General features: G+C 42.4%; 1 protein-coding gene across 1 annotated transcript; it reads right to left on the bottom strand.

Moving 5' to 3' along the window:
• Nucleotides 1-2955: 2955 nt before the first annotated feature.
• LOC306918114 (mediator of RNA polymerase II transcription subunit 14-like) lies at nt 2956-7199 on the bottom strand. The gene is made up of 5 exons (XM_079530996.1): nt 7144-7199; nt 3697-3827; nt 3515-3592; nt 3325-3422; nt 2956-3084 (listed from the first exon to the last, which is right to left on the bottom strand). The coding sequence occupies exons 2-5, from the start codon at nt 3731-3733 to the stop codon at nt 3043-3045; spliced, it is 255 nt and encodes an 84-aa protein (XP_079387122.1). The 5' UTR covers nt 3734-3827; nt 7144-7199; the 3' UTR covers nt 2956-3042.
• Nucleotides 7200-14786: the final 7587 nt, after the last annotated feature.

Genomic DNA, 14786 nt, shown 5'->3' with positions numbered 1-14786 from the left:
AGATTGAAAATAACTTCAAACAAAACAAAGCCGATCTACATGCTCACAGCGTGTGACGTTGTTGTGAGCTTGTAGTTGGTGAGTTTGGTGAGGAGGTTTGAGGGTTTAACTGGTTAAACTGAAGTGGTATTGATGAATTCTAAATATTATCAAAGTCCTCTGCGACACCATTACCCATTTCACCAACATCATTATTACTCTTTCATGATGTGAAATGTGTTATATAAAATAATAATAAAATTGACCAGTACTATGAAGAGAAGAAGGCCCATGGGCTCTACAGTATAAGAACTTATGACACAATATTCGTTCACAGGTTTTAATTTTAAAAATGCTTACCACATATATCACTATAAAATACATTAGGCCTATATACAAAAACGTGTGCTAATTTCTCTCAGTGGGAATGGAGACAAATCTGAAATGGTAACCAGAGAATTGGAATTTGAGATGCATGATCTGAGTAGGAAAGAGAGAGAGAATACATCTTGTGATGTGCAATGTCAAATATAAAATAAAAAAAATAAAAAAAGGATTTAAGTACAGAAATGCCTCATCAAGTAGAAAAAGTAGAAAATCAAAAAAATGAATTAAAAGTTTTAAAAAAATCACTCACCCGCAAACATTATGACAATCAGTCACCAGAATACGGGTGTTTTCAATGAATCTGAATAAAGGAGATGTAGTTCGCACACCGGCCTTGAGCTCCACATTTTTATTTCATGGAGAAGAGGATACAACGTTTCGACCCCTTCGGGTCTTCGTCAGGATATGTTCAATTAATCTAACATGGTTAAAATGGTGTTTGAAAATACAATGGGAAGCTTGTATATGGACTTCTGTTAATTGGCCCCAAACTGTGAAATACCCCTTTCATATATTTGACCAATGGCTGTAGCCATAATATATAAGAACGTAGGCCTACACAATATGTATTTTGTAACACGTTTTATTTCATCCATACTTGATTGATGATCATGTGCCAATTTCTTCCCCGTCACAGACAATGTGTCTAATTTAAAATGTCTTGAAAAATGTCCAATAAGAAAATCCATTAACAAGTTAAACAAAATCGATCTATACATACAGATGTATGGTCACAAAAAATATCTGAAATGGTAACGAGAGAACTGGCCATTTGAAACATCTATTCTACATAAAAGCGAGAATATGCCTACACGTCATTTGAACAGTACTGTATTTCTGTGTCACTAATCATACATCACAACATTCACCTGTGCCACAATGTCATGACAAAGAAACATCCCCAACATGAACGAGACAGAAATGATTGATATCCTGGAGGAGTTGTGGAGAACTGACAAGTGTTCACACAGATTAATCGTGTGTGTGTGTGTGTGTGTGTTGAATTTCCCATTGTAGAGAAGTGTTGTCCACACTGATCACATCCATAGGGTTTCTCTCCAGTGTGAATTCTCTGTTGTTTTTTCAGGGTGGACTTGTCAGAAAAGTGTTGTCCACATTGATCACATCCATAGGGTTTCTCACCAGTATGAATTCTCTGGTGTTGTTTAAGGTATGCCATTTGATAGAAGTGTTGTCAACACTCTTCACATCCATAGGGTTTCTCTCCAGTGTGAATTCTCTGGTGGCTTTTAAGGTTGTACTTGTTAGAGAAGCTTTGTCCACAATGGTCACATCCATATGGTTTCTCTCCGGTGTGAATTTTCTTGTGGCGTTTAAGGAGGGACATTGTAGAGAAGTGTTGTCCACAATCATCACATCCATATGGTTTCTCTCCAGTGTGAATTCTCTGGTGTGCTTTAAGGGTGTCCATTCGAGAGAAATGTTGTCCACACTGATCACATCCATAGGCTTTCTCACCAGTGTGAATTCTCTGGTGGCTTTTAAGGTTGCTCAAGTTAGAGAAGTGTTGTCCACACTGATCACATCCATAGGGTTTCTCACCAGTGTGAATTCTCTGGTGGCTTTTAAGGTTGCTCAAGTTAGAGAAGTGTTGTCCACAGTCATCACATCCATATGGTTTCTCTCCAGTGTGAATTCTCTGGTGTGCTTTAAGGGTGTCCATTCGAGAGAAGTGTTGTCCACAATCATCACATCCATATGGTTTCTCTCCAGTGTGAATTCTCTGGTGTGCTTTAAGGGTGTACATTCGAGAAAAATGTTGTCCACACTGATCACATCCATAGGCTTTCTCTCCAGTGTGAATTCTCTGGTGGTTTTTAAGGGAGTTCATTTGAGAGAAGTGTTGTCCACACTGATCACATCCATAGGGTTTCTCACCAGTATGAATTCTCTGGTGTGTTTTAAGACTTCCCATGTGGGAGAAGTGTTGTCCACACTGATCACACCCATATGGTTTCTCTCCAGTATGAATTCTCTGGTGTATTTTAAGCTCTTTCATTGTAGAGAAGTGTTGTCCACACTGATCACATCCATAGGGTTTCTCTCCAGTGTGAATTCTCTGGTGTTTTTTAAGACTTCCCATGTTGGAGAAGTGTTGTCCACACTGATCACATCCATAGGGTTTCTCTCCAGTGTGAATTCTCTGGTGTTTTTTAAGACTTCCCATGTTGGAGAAGTGTTGTCCACACTGATCACATCCATAGGGTTTCTCACCAGTATGAATTCTCTGGTGTGTTTTAAGGGAGTTCATTTGAGAGAAGCGTTGTCCACATTGATCACATCCATAGGGTTTCTCACCAGTATGAATTCTCTGGTGTGTTTTAAGGGAGTTCATTTGAGAGAAGTGTTGTCCACACTCATCACATCCATAGGGTTTCTCACCAGTATGAATTCTCTGGTGTGTTTTAAGGGAGTTCATTTGAGAGAAGCGTTGTCCACATTGATCACATGCATAGGGTTTCTCACCAGTATGAATTCTCTGGTGTGTTTTAAGGTTTCCCATTGTAGAGAAGTGTTGTACACACTGATCACATCCATAGGGTTTCTCTCCGGTATGAATCCTCTGGTGTATTTTAAGACTGGACATTCTAGGGAAGCGTTTTCCACACTGATCACAGCAGTGGCATTTTTGCTTAGCTAAGCTTCTTTGTTCATTCACCTCTGGTAGAACAGGGAAGCCAGACTGATGACGCAACACTGAATTGGAAACAAAGACAAAGGGAATGTTGTTTAGCGGCATTCCTTAAAAATAGCTAAAACTAGTGTGAAGTTAATGTACTCAATTATCGATTGTTCGATTCTACAATTGTTTTATATTTTAGAAAATACACAAAAACAGGTCGCCAATGCTAATATTAAATCAAAAACAAACATGACTAGATAAAAAAAATCCTTATGGCATGCTGTATATCCACATAGACACAGTAAGTAACTTACAGAGGTGTTGATGATCATTGGGTCCAGGTGGAGGACATCTGTGCACACGGTGGGGAGGTGCTTCAGACTGTCGACAGCGCTGCTCACCCAACCACAACCTGGACAGAGAGAAAGAGATTACGATTCTAAAGAATTTCACATTTCAAATTCTTATCCTTGTATAATTTCAGGGGGTGGACAATGGACATACTTAGCTGCTGTAGCCAAGATATAATACACTTCATGTCATCGTTGATGGTCTTCTTGATGTCATCCAGCATGGACTGGTCTGTTGAGTAGGGATTGTTAGTATAGGTTTAGAGATGAAAAACACAGGTCGATGTTAACCTTATAATTGTTCTTTAACTTATTTTGCGTTTGCCCTTTACCTACCTATTGCATATACTATAGCATGGGCTGGAACAACCATGAATGCAGGTCTACAAAGATATGCAGGCACTCAGAGCGACCACAGGGCTCGAGAATAGGAATGACCAGAGTCGGTAATGCGGTCTCAATAAATGCTGAAACACATTTAAAAACAGACTAACAATAAGAAAACATATACATGCATTCAACTCTCTGTGTCCCATGTGCATTCATAAATTATATCTTGGAAATGAAGGTACCAAATGTCACATGTTGACAAGATAATACTGACTGGCCTATGGAGGACAGGGCAGTGTAGCAAATATCTGAACAATCCTGCATATACAAAATCTCTGAATTTTAGCTGAGCTCATGTCAAGCAATGTATTACAAATATGTTACAATCAGATATCTTAATTTGTTGTCACAGACAAGGGGGACAAGAGTCTACTATAAGCTTTCGTTCTCAAACTTTTTCATGTCAAGGGCCCCCAAAAATATATGCAATTGGCCACCGATCCCCATTTGAAAATATGTTGTTCCAGGGACCCCCTAGAAGCAAAGATTTGATTTAAAAACGTTTGCTCTGAAAGAATATATATTCAAAGATTTGTGCCACATTTTCACAATTTTTTAAAAATAGATCTACAAGCTCGTAGCGCAGCACTCAGTGGCACGCTATGAGCTTGTAGATCTGCTATCTTTGAATAGCTAAAGTATAACATAATGCTTAAAACACCAACAGGGTTCCCGCCCAGAATGGGTTAAAGGGATAGTTCCGATTTTTTTGAACTTTACATTAATATAGTGGTTGCAACTGTATTAGTTGATTGCCCGAGTCCCGTGGTGGGAGTTCTGCTCTGGTTTTGGTCAATATTAAGTAGTTCCGGTCATTTTGTGGGGAGCACAGGGGGCCACGCAGTAAAAGTAAATTAATCCACAAAACTAACGTCATTTGTATTGTTGACCTATTTCTAAAATATTAGCGCAACTTCCGTTCAACTTTGACCCCTCTATCACATGGAACAATTTTTTGGGCGTAGTGATATGGACACAAAAAAACATAGTTCCATGTGATAGAGGGGTAAAAAATGAACGAAAGTTGCACTCATATTTTAGAAATGGGTCAACAATACAAATGACGTTAGTTTTGTGGATTCATTTACTTTTAATGCGTGGCCCCCAAGCCCCCCATAGAGTATAAAGAAGGATAGAGACTCAACTGGCGCGAAGCTCCCCCCCCCCCCCCCCCCGCTATTCATGTCAGTGGAAGTTGCTCAGTGGCGTTTTGAAGCACCCGGAGTCCATCTCAGAACGTCTACTTCCGCATTTGACCACCACATTTTGGTGGTCCTCTTAGGCTCTTACCACTAGGGCCCAGTGCAGTGCTTCAACGTTGGAGCGCCTCACTGGCCCCTTGGTGGCCCCCTGTGCCCCCCACAAAATGACCGGAACTACTTAATATTGACCAAAACCAGAGCAGAACTCCCACCACGGGACTCAGGCAATCAATTAATACACTATATTAATGGCAAGTATTTCATACAGCTTAAGTTAAAAAATTCGGAACTATCCCTTTAAATCCTCTGCCATTATATTTCCCTCTACACTAAATATATGCTGAATGTGACAAAGCTTACAACGATGGCTGATTTTAATCTACAGTATAAACCTCTCCAAAAACGACTAGTCTACAACATTTGCCCATGCAGTAACCTCAAGTTCAAGTGATCAAAGTTAGTAGTCAGTGGTTTTCAACCGATTTCATTTCAAGATCCATTATTTATTGGCAATTATAGCCACGGACCACCATTTGATGACATTTGACAGACGGCAACAGTCAACTAGTGATGGGCCAAAGAAGCTTTTATGAACCTCTGAACCAGTTGAACCAATTGGTTCAAAAATGGGTTAAGCTTTGAAGCTTCAGTGATAGTGACATCTGCTGGCGAAATGCTAGACTGCATTTAATTTAGGCAGAAGAGACAGTGAAACACTTACTACAGGACACAGCAAAACTTTAGTAAATAAACCTATATTATCAGATTAGATTTTTGTTGTGAAATCTTAGAAGGAATGTACTCTACAAATAAAGACTTGAAGTTGATTGATTAATTTGTGTATTCAACTATTTGGGCAACATGTGAGCTTTATCCTCTAATTCATGGACCTGGATTGAGTGTGTCTAAATGCCTAAACTGTAATTAAACATTGAAATAAAAGAAAATAAACAAACATAAACACACAATAGTGTTTTGTATGGAGCAGTGTGATATGTTTGTAGGATGGGGAAATATTTGACACATCTAATGTATTGCTAATGGCCAATTAATACATTCATGTCAGATTTAATTTAATACGTTGTATTGCACAGATGCACATCGCAATGTTGATTAAACGTATTGATTAAATAACGCTTAGTTACAAATATAGATGTGCCACTTTCGTCTACTGTATTGCATCAAAATGTTTGCAGTACCCCAGCCAAGGTTTGAACTGACGACCCTCCGCTTACGAGTCCAGCACGCAACAGACAAGCCACAGCAGTAATTTACTGATAGGGTTTTCCTGTAGGTTTTATCATGGTTGCGCAAGCCGATCCGTGGCAACTCAAAGTATTGAACCAGTTCCTAGACCAGTTCGAGGAAATGAACCAGTTACTGCTTCGGACGTCATTGGTCACGTGACTTTTGCTTCGGACGTCATTGGTCACGTGACTTTTTCCCTACTGAAGCAAGCTTCGAAGCACTGGTTCATATGCAAATGAAGGCAGGGTTTGAAGCTTGTGTCGGAGCTTCAGTATCAGATGCCCATCACTACAGTCAACTAAGGATTTGACCGTGACGTCACAGTCACACGGAAGACAGTCTGTCTGGGGATAGTGGGGCTGTGTGACGTCACTGACTTGCCCTTATGGCTTTAGCTAGCCGTTAGCCTAAAAGCTACGTGCAAATAGCCTATAAGTGAAGGGATGTTACCCTAACCCATAAACATAACAACGTGGCGATTTAATGAACACATAAACATACTGCTAATGTTACAGCAGACACGTGTGCTGTAACATAGAGAGACACGTTACGGACCGTAACGTGTCTCTCTATAAACTGCAGCAGCACACACCGAACCGAACGTAACAACAACAAGGCTTGAAAAAAGGCTACATTTTCGTCATGTCTCGCAGTCACTCAAACATGGGTGAAATAATTTCACTTGCTGCCCGTACACACACGCTGGTAGAAGGGGCTTTTATATACCCTTCAGTGAGTCTGGTAAATACTGTTTTACGAAGTCAAAACTACTGCATTGCGCGGTGTTTTTGTAAAGCAGCCAACAACACCGTGCCCGTTGTGGACGATAAACAGTAGTAGGGAAACAGATAAAACTCTAAACAGTAGGAAAGCAGATAAAACTCACACAATTTCAACACAGTGAAACGATTTGAGAAATGATAAAATATGTAGGACTACTCACCAAATCTAAAACGTATTTGCGGAGAGTGGAGACAGTTGCATGACCTGTTGTTGTTGTTCTTCCTGAAAGTGCATTCTTCTTCTTCTTCTTCTTGTGGGGTTTATTGGCGGTTGGCAAACAAATCTGTGCATTACCGCCACCTACTGGTGTCTTTATTCCTCCTACCTATTGGATTCCTGAGTTACCTTACCACAACAAACCTATATTCTATCAATAAGACTGGTTACTCTCAAATATTCAAAAAGGTGCCTATAGCACCTGTCTCCTGACACTTTTCTTAGTATATTTACTAAGTCGTATCTTTCTTTTATTTCTGCTAAATTCTCCCTTAACTGTCTCCTTTCTCCTTCATACGCTCTACAGTTCATCATGACATGCTCAACTGTTTCCTCCTCCCCACAATGATCGCACCTCCCTGTATTGTGTTTCCCTATCATAAATAATGCCGCATTTAGGCCTGTATGTCCAAATCTTAAACGTGTTATTACCGTCTCTTCCCTTCTGCTCTTTCCTGCTCCCCTCTCCTCTCCTACTTTCCTCTGAATTCCATAAAACCATCTTCCCTTCCTCTCCTCCTCCCACCTCTTTTGCCATCTCTCCTTCATCTTTCTTTTAATAATGCTCTTTCCCTCCATCTTACTAACTTTCACTGCCATCTCAATGTTGCCACAGTTTGTCGCCTCCTTTGCCACCTTGTCCACCTCCTCATTTCCTCTCACTCCAATGTGTGCCGGTACCCACATAAACACCACTGTTAAGCCCATCATCCCTATCCTATATAAGATTTGTTTTATTTCTATTAGAATGTCCGGCCTACTTTCTGAGTTGCTGCACTGTAGGCTTTTTAGCACTGAGCTCGAGTCTGAACATATCACTACTCTTAGTGGCCTAACCTCCTCCACCCAGTGTACTGCCAGTAGTATAGCAATCATTTCTGCTGTATACACAGATGCCTCATCGTTGATCCTTTTACCTACCCTTACCTTAAACTCTGGGACACAAAATGCCACTCCTACCTTACTGTCTGCCCTTTTTGACCCATCGGTGTACATCTTTACATATCCGTAGAATCCTCTTGCACGATCCAGGAATTACACACAAACTCTCTGTCATTGTTCTTCCTATCCAAAATGATCAAATCTACTTTAGCATCCGGCAGAACCCAGGGAGGGACTGTTGGCCATGGTACTGTTGGACTAAACTGTAGGGGCTGTATTTTGCGTGTCTTAAGTACCAGGTCTTATTACTTAACTTAAGACCTGGAGGCGTGATCAATGCCATTTGGCTATTCTGAGTGGCCAAAGAGCATTGACCACGCCTCCAGGTCTTAAGTTAAGTAATAAGACCTGGTACTTAAGACACGCAAAATACAGCCCTAGGTGTTCAATTCCAATATCTTTTGCCCTCTGTACTGCTGTCCATCCAAAATTTCCGACCTCTTTTTCCCAGCAATGCTTTAAAGTGTCTTGAGCTGGATGCTCCTCACTATGCCCTTGCAAGTGTACCCAGTAGTTCATTGACAGTTGCATCCTTCTTAAATCAATGGGCATAGCCCCCATTTCCACCTGCAGAGCTGCTGTGGGCGTTGTTTTGAAGCCTCCTGTACATACACGCAATGCACAATACTGTATAACATCTAGCTTTTTCAAATGAGTCTCTGCTGCGGCCCCATACACCACACTCCCATAGTCTATTATTGCTCTGATTAGTCCATTATATATCGCTTTTAATGCCATTCTATCCGCCCCCCACTCTCTCCCCACTAGACATCTCATTATATTTATAACCTTTTTGCACTTGTCCACAACTTTCTGAATATGTATACTCCATGTTAGTCTCTCATCAAACCACAGTCCTAATAACTTAAAATGTTTCACTCTTTCTATATCCTGTTTGTATATGCGTATCTTACTCTCCTCTCCCACTCTTTTCCTGGTAAAGAACACTGTTTTCGTCTTTCCTACCGAAAACTTGAAACCCCATTTATAAGACCACTCTTCCACTCTATTTACTGCCTCCTGTAGCTTCTTTACAATGAACTGTACGTTTTTCCCCCTCCTCCAAATTGCCCCATCATCCGCAAACAAAGAAAACCCCATACCACTCTCTACTCCTTTAAAGACATCATTTATCATGATCGAGAACAACAGTGGACTAACTATGCTCCCCTGCGGAGTTCCATTCTCTATCCTAAATTTCCCTGACAAGCTCTTTCCTACTCTTACCTGTATTGATCTCCCTATTAGAAAACCTCTAATCCATCTATACATTCTCCCTTTAACTCCTAATTTCCTTAGTCTGATCAATAGTCCTTCTACCCACATCATGTCATACGCTTTCTCAATATCGAAGAACACAGCTACCACGCTTTCCTTGTTTATCTGGGCCTTCCTGACTTCATGCTCCAGACATACAGTTGGGTCCATAGTGTTCCTTCCCTTCCTAAACCCACTCTGATACTTCGCTATAAACCCTCTGCTTTCCAGGGCCGGTTCTAGGGGGGGGCAGGGGTGGGCACAGCCCACCCAAACGTGCGTCCTGCCCACCCAATCAAAAGTTATGGGGATCCTTTATTTTTTTGCCTATAAAAAATATCATGAAATATCTGTACCGTTTCTGATTGGGTGGGCACTGCGCAGCATTTTTAGACCCAACAATGAACGCATACCGCAAAAGTTGTGTCTCGGTAGCGAGGCGGAGGGACCCGACGTCTAGCAAAATTAGCACAACAGAGAAGTGTTCGGAACACAACACAGGGCACACACTGAGGAGAATGAGCTGCGTCGAAAACCCCCTACACATAACCACGCCTCCAGCAACAGATCCACGAATCAGGAGTTCTACATGCTCAAACACAGACAATGAGAAAATACGTTTCAGTGATTATTTTCTAAATAAACTTTATCTCACACAATCACTCTCTCTGTGTGCTCCCGTCTGCTCACTCTGTTGGTAGCAAGAAAGAGAGCGACATGCATCCTTTCTTTAAGCCTATAAGCAAAAGCAAGCCTAGTGCTGCTTCTGCCTCTGCAGTGAGTGCAGTCCCTAGCACATCTGTTAGCACTGTTGCTAACACAGAGGCTATCGCTGCTGTTGCCTCTGCAGTGAGTGCAGTCCCTAGCCCATCTGTTAGCACTGTTGCTAACACAGAGGCTATCGCTGCTGCTGCTGTTCATTCCCCCCCCCACAAACAGTGTTTCAACACCGGCCAGTGCGGCGGCTGCGGCCACAGACTCCGCTGTCTCGGTCTCGGCTCCAGTGAGCACAGACTTGAATGGAGATGCTAAAAATATATATAAGCAAAATGGCAACGCAACCAACATTAGCTCAGCTCTTTAAGAGAAAGGAAAGAGTTGAAGAAGATAATGTCATTAAAGACAAAGTTAGAAAAACAACCAAGACCATACAGTTGCATGACAGAGAGTGACAGATGGGGAGGAGGAGGCAGAAGTGGAAGCAGGACCAGCATCAAGCACAGGTAATAATAATAATAATAATATTATGAAATTCCTGATATTATATCAGGAATTTTATAGCACAGTATAACTGTGCAAAAAAAAAGCAGTTTTCTATGCATTTCAGGGGTACTGTGGGTTTACTTTGAACCCCAAATGTTATTGGCACAGTATAAAAAAAAGCAGTTTTCTATGCATTTCAGGGGTACTGTGGGGTTTGAACCCCCAATTGTTTTATTGGCTGTGCCAAAAAAAAGCAGTTTTCTATGCATTTCAGGGGTACTGTGGGGTTTGAACCCCCAAATTTTTTTTGCAGTAATCTGCATTACTAAAGGCCCAATTCCTCATTCCTTCTGTGTTGCACTTTTCAATTGTCAATTCAACCCATGTACATACTCCTGCCAATGAATCTGTTACTACTGTGAGGTCTAGTGCTGATTCTACTCCATTGCTGACATTTATTCTTGTCCCTCCCCCGTTGTTTAGACAAACCATACCCTTATTGTCCATTAGCTCCTCTATCACTTTCCCGTTGTCATCCGTTTTCCTTCCTCCCCATAACGTGTTGTGGGCATTAAAATCGCCACACCAGATAGCCTCTTGCCCTTGTCCCACCCTCTCCAGTTCCTCCAACTTCATTTTCTTACATGGATTGTATAAATTAACAATCGTCATTTTCCTTTTATTAACCCAGACCTCTATAACAATAATCTCTAAGCTAGTTTCAGCCTCCATTGGGACTCTCTCATATAGTATTCCCTCCTTAATAAACGTGGCACATCCCCCTGCCTGCTGCTTATTCCTATCCAGTCTAGCCGAGTTATAGCCTACATATTTGAAATCCAAGTGTGGTTTCATCCATGTTTCCTGTATACACATAATATCTGGTTTAACACTTAGCTGCTCTATGTACCTCTTAAACTCTTGCCCGTTTGATATTAAGCTCCTGGCATTCCACTGCAAGATGAGGAACACCATGATTAAACTACTTAGTAGGACCCCCATTATCCTTTCCCAGCTCCTCCTGTACCATATCTGTCGTTATACCCTCTGTTTTTAGGTACTCTATTGCTGCATCCACTACAGTCTTGATCCTATCAGTTCTGGACCCTTGTTGCATTGTTACATTTATCACCTTTGCAATGAAGAATACAAAGTTGGCTTTGTCCACCATTAAAGTCTCCTTGTTCACGGCACACTTGTGCGAACACTTGATGACACTCACTGGCTTTGGAACTGTCTGAGAAGAGGGTTCAACACCCACAGCTGCACCACTTTGTGGTCTGTTTACTTGCTTTACTGCTTCAGCATAAGACACCTTATTTTGAATTTTATACGTCTGAACTTCTTTGGCTTTAATCTGTGCCCCACATCCCTGGTATGCAGCACTGTGTTCTCCCCCACAGTTGCAACACTTAGTTTTGGCATCTGCCTCACACTTCCCATAGTCATGTTCCCCTGCACATTTAGCACATCTTGGCTTTGCTCTGCATTGTCCTGCTATGTGCCCGAATCTCTGGCATTTATAGCACCTTAAAGGCCTGGGAACATATTCTCTGACTGAGTAACTCAGGAATCCAATCATTACCTTCTCCTTTATGTCCCCTTCAAACTGAAGGAGCACAGGCAAACTGTCCACTAGCGCCCCCTGGTACCTAGTAGACAATCGCCTTTCAACACTCACTTTGCCTCCTTTAATCTCTTGTCTAAGATCATCAAGACTCAATTCTATTGGGACTCCAGATATTACACCACGTATTTTGCGATTTATCCCTGGGACATGGCTTTTTATGCCCACTTCATTCAGTGTCTTCATTTTCAGTATCTTTTCTTGCTGCGCCTTGCTACCAGTTTCAATCAGCATCCTTCCTTTACTCAGAAACCTTTCTTGCTTAATCGGACCGATTTCACCTTTAATAGCTTTCGACAGCTTGACTGGGTGTAGCTTGCTACTAGATGTCTCTTCAAATTCCACAATCACTTTCCACACTTCTCCTTCCTCCCTCCTCTTTGCTTTTTTCGCCTCACTCTGTCTTTCTTCTCCTCCACTGTTACTCAGCTCAGAAATCCTCCTTCCTTTCTTTTTCCCACGCGACACTTGACTCCACCTTTCTTTATCTGTCTCTGACTCATACTCCATATCATTCTCACTCGTATGAGCCGCAGAAGACGCCATCCTCCTTCTTTCAACCTCCTCCTGCCGCCAATTCTTTCGACTCATTCACGTACGGATTATCTGATGCTCCCAAAAAGGGCTACATCAAATACCCGCCGCGTACCAGTTTGCCAACCGTCAATCTTACCCCACCAGCACTTTTAGTTCACTGCAATGTTTGAAATCCCCGGCTCAGTCTCTAGCGTGGCGTCTACGTCCGCATCCGTCACCGTGGCAACGCTCGACAGCTCAGCTCTCGTCCTTCGACCTGAACGTCCTACCCAGCCACGCTCCCAATCATCAATGAGCCGAAAGTGCATTCAGTGAACAGCAGCGCGGGCTTTCAGAGAAGTACCGCCCTGCTGAGTGTGCGCATGCGTGAAGAATGGTTCAAACTCAAAGTACTTTTACCAAGTTGACCCAACTCGTTCGACTCTAATGTTCAAGTAACTTACTTTTACTAATTTTTTATGTTCTAAATTAACCCAAATCAAACACATCAAGTTAGACATCTTTTTTGACCGAAAGTCCAATTAACTTATTTTAAATTAGTTATAACAACAAGTTGAGAGAAACTGAGTTAGACCTACTCCATATTTCCACCTAAACTGGATGATCCAGCCTGTTAAATGTTAGAGTGCAGCGGACTGACCTCATGCTCCCTTCAATGCATGAGGAGTCCAAGCTGCTTCTTTTCACCTGACAGGGGAGAGTTTCCCCGGCCGGACGTAGCGTGTGGAAGGAACACGTTATTCCAACCAGTTCCTTTCCCCTCCATCAGGTGCCCCGGCTGGCAAGGGGGAGGTAGTTTGGAGACCAGGATTACTCCATGTATTTTGTGAGGGTACCTCCTACCCCTAGGGGACATGGGGAGAACATGCAAACTCCACACAGAAAGGCCCTTTCGCCAACCCCGCCTCGGGTATAGAGTGTCGCAGTCCCACCCCCTTTCATGACGACGACAGGCCCAGGAAATTATTCCCAATGCATTTTTCCCATAGACATTTCAAAAAGTATTTATTTAAAGACGCTTACGCCGCGGACAAAGCCAACTCGAGTCGTGACAACTCATGACAACACAAACAATATTTTGGACCAAACAATAATTACAAAGAAGAAAAACAACAAAAAAAGTGTTGTAACCTGCCGTTTTCTTCTTCTTTCTAATTATTTGTTCGGCCCAAAAAATTGTGTTTGTTGTCATGATTTGTCACGACAAGAGTTGGCTTTGTCCGCGGCGTAAACGTCTATAAATAAATACTTTTTGAAATGTCTAGGAGGAAAATGAACGGAGAATCATTTCCTGGGCCCTGGTATGGGCACTGATGACACGGAGGAGAGAACACGCCCCCAGCATCCCCAGCGGGAATCGAACCCAGGACCTTCTAGCTGTGAGGCGACAGCACTACCGACTGTGCCACCGTGTCCCATCAGTCTGCAGTTCTAACTGCAATGGGGCGTCCGTTCCACAGTTTGGGAATCAGAAGTTTGGGCCCCATGCAGTACGTGGCTCGTTCACAGAGTTCTGTTTCCACACGCAGTCCTGTTTGCACCTCAAAGACACCGCGTCACGATATAGATGCACAAAACCTTCCTACAGCTCCTCCAGTTACTGAGGATTTAGACACTATTCTGCAGCACAAAACCTTCCTACAGCTCCTCCAGTTACTGAGGATTTAGACACTATTCTGCAGCCCTTCTTTTTCAACCCCCAGACACGTGCACGCACACACGCACGAGAGAGATTATCTAAGAATGGACAGTGCTTGCATGAGATCATTTTCTCATTAAAGGAAATGAAAGAAACCAACACGGTGTAAATCGGTGGGGGGTTTAACGTCAAAGCCGGGCCCCGACTGGCCCCGTGTCCGTGTTTAAATGTGACCGTGGAACCCCTGTCTCAGCAGAGACAGACAGAGGAGCCAGCAGCAGCTCCAATATGGTTTTGGACCTCGCATGGCGTTCGACTGTATACTGTACGTATACTGTACCTTTGCTCGTCTGAGCCTTCCAGATCTCTCTCCTCGTTATTC

This window comes from Electrona antarctica, assembly GCF_951216825.1.
Source record: "Electrona antarctica genome assembly, contig: scaffold_53, whole genome shotgun sequence".
Lineage (NCBI taxonomy): Eukaryota > Metazoa > Chordata > Actinopteri > Myctophiformes > Myctophidae > Electrona > Electrona antarctica.
Note: the sequence above shows the minus strand (reverse complement) of the source record. Positions and strands in the feature narration are given on the sequence as shown.